This window comes from Sander lucioperca, chromosome 23 (assembly GCF_008315115.2).
Source record: "Sander lucioperca isolate FBNREF2018 chromosome 23, SLUC_FBN_1.2, whole genome shotgun sequence".
In the NCBI taxonomy this organism is placed as follows: domain Eukaryota; kingdom Metazoa; phylum Chordata; class Actinopteri; order Perciformes; family Percidae; genus Sander; species Sander lucioperca.
In genome coordinates this window covers 4,035,136-4,040,135 of record NC_050195.1, presented here as the reverse complement: position 1 = coordinate 4,040,135, position 5,000 = coordinate 4,035,136, and the positions used below count along the sequence as shown (strand labels likewise).

The window sequence follows — 5,000 nt, the reverse complement described above, 5'->3', positions numbered from 1 at the left end:
CTATTTGTCCATTGTTTATTTCTAAAGAAACACGACAATGTATAAAAGGCTCCATTACCTTGTAGCTCACGTTATGGCTCCGTAGCAGACGTTTTTATAAAAATAGGCTAACGATTGGGTCATAACCACGAGACTTACTGTCTCATAGTAGAGGAATTACCGTATAGTACAGGAGAAGCTCTCAGGCAGTTTGGACTTCCATTAGCTGTTTAAGTTTAATTCCTAATGTTAACTATCATTTTAGTGATCAATAATTAGCCTGTGTCTATGTTATCTCCTTACATATACCTACGCTCTCCGTCTCTGCTAGATTGGGAATGATTGAGATTTCTCTTGGCACAGCTACCAGAAGACTTCCAACTTTCAGACAGGTTGCTCACGTCACATCTACGTCTTCAAGCTCAGTTGGAGGCTGCTCAGTAACGCTCAGCCATCACCGGGAAAGAGACTTCACTGGTCTCCGTCCACAGACACGGGACCTGCTGCTCCATTATATACAGTATACTGACTATGGTTTTGGCCTCGCTCCACTGGCTTCCTGTTTGTTTCAGGATTGAATTTAAAATTGTATTAATTGTCTTCAAGATCTTATTGTCACCTTCTTATTTATTGGAGTTCTTACGTGTCCACACACCTGTCAGAGCACTGACGTCGTCCAATCAGACGCTCCTCCATGTGCCCAGATCCAGGTTAATAAACAAAGGTGAGCGAGCCTTTTCATTGGCTGCTCCAAACCTCTGGAATAATCTACCAATTCATATAAGAACAGCTAGGACTGTTGAAACGTTCAAGTCCTTGCTTAAGACCCATTACTGAGTCCTTCCAGAAAAATCTAGTTTTTTTGTGATTGTTTTGGGCTAAAATCCTTGATTATGCGGCACGTTTTCTTAAAATATGCGATGGAATATGCGGGATATTTATGCAATTTTATGCGATGAAATTGCGGGAACTTGCAAAAATTGCGGGAAAGGCAAAAGTTCGGCGTATTTGCCCAAAAGGCACGAACACACCGACCAGACTCCAGTCACCGACCTCGCTAGACTGTCAGACGGCCGATTATCAGGTTGGTGAGTCAGACCCAGACCCAGTCTATGGTCCAGAACCAGAACTAGACCCAGTCTATGGTCCAGAACCAGACCCAGAACTAGACCCAGTCTATGGTCCAGAACCAGACCCAGAACTAGACCCAGAACTAGACCCAGTCTATGGTCCAGAACCAGAACTAGACCCAGTCTATGGTCCAGAACCAGACCCAGAACTAGACCCTGTCTATGGTCCAGAACTAGACCCAGAACTAGACCCAGAACTAGACCCAGTCTATGGTCCAGAACCAGACCCAGAACCAGACCCAGTCTATGGTCCAGAACTAGACCAAGAACTAGACCCAGTCTATGGTCTAGAACTAGACCAAGAACTAGACCCAGTCTATGGTCCGGAACTAGACCAAGAACTAGACCCAGTCTATGGTCTAGAACTAGACCCAGAACTAGACCCAGTCTATGATCCGGAACTAGACCCAGTCTACAGTCTAGAACTAGACCCAGTCTATGGTCCAGAACCAGACCCAGAACCAGACCCAGTCTATGGTCCAGACCCACAACCAGAACCAGAACTAGACCCAGTCTACAGTCCAGATCCAGAACCAGAACCAGAACCAGAACCAGAACCAGAACCAGTCTACAGTCTTGCAGCTGCAGTGTGAAAAGAGAGTTCAGGACTCTGACGAGAACATTTAAAACACACCTTCCACTACACTCTCTAACTCTGTTCTTATTGGCTAGCCTGGGGGCTGACTGACCAATCAGAAACTCTCTATCTAAAACAGCCCAACAACCAATCACGGCGAGGGCGAGGAAATGGCCGATGGGATGGCGGTGGCGGAAAAGACGGCGAGTTATGAGACAACCACGACAACACAAACAGCAACCAATCAGAGAGGGTGACAGATGGAAACACCTGATTGGTTCTAAGGGAAAATGGCGGGAAGATTGTTGCGATGTTTTCACAATTTTCACAGAAACGGTTAAAAATGAGGCACTGATGACATCACAGCGGGTGGTGGGTGTGGCTCCATGCGCAGTGGTGACAGACACCCCCCTCCCCCCACCCCCCCAACATAAGTCCCGCCCCCTTAGCCCCAAATTTAGCCACTTACCATTAATGGGCACTTTACACAGAGAAAGATAGAAGAGAGGAAGGAGAGAGAGGAGACAGGGTATAAGCAACAACTTTAGCTTTAGCCTGGGCTAAACACAGCTAGCATGACTCAGACAGGAACTACTTCTAGCCTATGCTAAGCTAACCTGGCTAGCCTGGCTAACTGTTCCCTCAGCGTATCGGAGCCTCGAAGCCTCGGCTAACCTGGCGACAGTTTAGCTAGCCTGAAGAGAGAGGAGAAAGGGAGTTTAAGCAACAGTTTTGCTCTTAGCATTCCCCTTCCTTCACTTGGACGTTAAACTAGCTTAGCAGCACATTTGGCACAGCAGTTAGCATATCTGAGTTTGTTAGGTTTCCCAGTCTGTACGAGCCTTGGTGCTCGATTTATTTTGGAGTTTAGAGTCAACCACAGACTGTTTAAAAGAAGCGGACATTAACCTAGCCTAGCAGCACATTTAGCGCAGCAGTTAGCATATCTGAGTTTAGCCTAAGGTTGTTAGGTTTCTCAGTCTGTACAAGCCTTTGTGCTCGAGTGATTTTGGAGTTTAGATTTAAGCACAGACTGTTTAAAAGAAGTGGGCATTGACCTAGCCTAGCAGCACGTTTAGCACAGTTAGCATCTGAGTTTAAACTGGAAACATTTAGTTGTTTATATCAGAAACCTTCACTTAAACGTTGAAAAAAATTCAACAAAAGTGACAGAAATGTTGAAAAAGGGACAAAAAAAATGTACGTGTCGTTTTTTTTTTATTTTATTTTTTCAACGCTTCGGGTAAAATGGCGAAACTTCGGTAGAATTCACTGGAACATTTTGGTTTTAGAAATGGTAAAAGATAAGAAAGGTGTGGCGCGTTTGTTAGGTTTTTTAGGTACGATATTTTGAAGTCTAGAGTCTAGAAAACAGACTGTTTCGAAGAAAAGTTGAACGTGTCGGCAATAGTGTGGTTATTTTTTTGGCTGTTGTCAGTGTTTTCACTTCAGCAATGTTTTGGTTGTTTCGAAATGTCTCGTTCAGCGTTCAGTTTCGCCAAAACACTCGATTTATTTTGGAGTTTAGAGTCGACCATAGACTGTTTAAAAGAAGAGGACATTAACATAGCAGTACGGTTAATGCAGCAGCAGGTACTACGTTTAGCACAGCAGGTACTACGTTTAGCACAGCAGGTACTACGTTTAGCACAGCAGGTACTACGTTTAGCCTAATGTGGAAACATTTAGTTGTTTACAACGAAAAAAGCGACAAAAATGTTGAAAGAAAACGTTGAGCAAAAACCGTCAAAAAAGTAGACAAAACTTTTTTTTTAAAGCCCCAAAATGTTGAAAAAAAGCATCAAGAATGTTGGAAAACTAAATACTGTGTCGGAAAAAGTCTTGTTTGGAAGAAAAGCGCCTAAAGAAAATTTGGAGAGAAATGGCGCAAAAGAGCAGCAAAAAAGTGCGGGAAAAAGTCAAAAGCTTCGGAAAAGAAATAGAGACAGCAGAGTTTTGGTCTCTGAGAAATGTCTCGTTGAGTTCTGCTAAAAGCTGCGTTAAGGCGATCAGACGGAGAGAGTTTTAACATCGATGGGACCGATCGATAACGACGCTGATAATCATTTCTAACTTAAGATTTCTAATGTTGTAATGAAGACTTGTTCACGGTTCTTCTTACAGATCTGAGAAAAGTTAAAGACATTTTGAGTTAACAATTAAGGGTGCTAACTTAGAGCTAACTTAAAGCTAACATGAAGCTAACTTAGAGCTAACTTAAAGCTAACATAAAGCTAACTTGAAGCTAACATAAAGCTAACTTAAAGCTAACATAAAGCTAACATAAAGCTAACATAAAGCTAACTTAAAGCTAACATAAAGCTAACTTAAAGCTAACTTAACCCTTGCATTGTCTTCCCGTCCACCGTGCATGTTTTTCTGGGTCAAAATTTAAAATGAAAACGTTTATTTTTCTGTCGCTTTTTTCCAAGTCTTTTGTCACTTATTCTGATGTTAGTTGATTTTTTTCTGCGCTTATTTTTTGACGTTTTTGTTTAGTTTTTTCCACTTTTTAAACCTTTTTCCGACATTTTTTTCAACGTTCTTTTATCAATTTCTTTCTTCAAATACTATAAAATTAAATAAAACACCCAAATTACATAAAAGTAGTGAATGGATCATTTATTTTACTTGTGAAGAGCGTTGCATGGAACCATCCACGTTATTGTTTTTGACAATTTAGTTAAAGTTAAACCCACTTAAAGTAACTTAACTTAGCACAGACTTCCAGACTTTGTATCAGGGGATTGTGTTTGAGTTAGTTTATCTTCCTGTTTATTTAATGTTTAAATGAAGGATATGTGAGTCTTCAAACAGCTGGGACATCCCAGAACCAGATCCCCCCCCCCCCCCCCCCCCCCACCCCCCCCCCCGCCCCCCACCCCCCCGTCCGCGAGGCGTGTTGTGTCCATGCAGACAGACGTGACGTCAACACGACACGCAGGGATGTTGTGGATGCGGGGATGGAGTGAAGCCCACCGTCGTTTCCAAAAAAACTAAAATCCAAAACAAAACGAAAATTTAAAAAAATATTAAAAATAAAAAGGAAATTATAGAATGAAAAAGAACTAAAATAAATACAAAAACTAAATAACTAATAATAAAAAAAATATAAAAAAAATGAATTATAAAATAAAAAAATAAATAAAATAAAGGAATTAAAAATATATATTTCTGAATAAATTACAAAAAAAAACGAATGAATAAATAAATAATTACAAAACAATAGATGAAAATAGGACAAAAAAAATCAGAAAATAAAACAAAAAAAAAAAAAATCAAATCAAACCAAAAACTCTTTAAGAGAAAAATAT

General features: G+C 40.8%; 1 protein-coding gene across 16 annotated transcripts in view; it reads right to left on the bottom strand.

Moving 5' to 3' along the window:
* The window catches only part of LOC116057846 (receptor-type tyrosine-protein phosphatase mu-like), a 162,935-nt gene that overhangs the window by 27,119 nt on the left and 130,816 nt on the right, over positions 1-5,000 (bottom strand). For 8 of the 16 annotated variants that reach the window (XM_035998140.1, XM_035998141.1, XM_035998150.1 and 5 more), the window contains one exon: positions 2,156-2,167. The exons of the other annotated variants lie outside the window; for them this stretch is intronic. In XM_035998140.1, the coding sequence (XP_035854033.1) occupies positions 2,156-2,167 (12 nt within the window). The remainder of the gene's footprint in view (positions 1-2,155; positions 2,168-5,000) is intronic. 16 annotated transcript variants of the gene reach the window in all.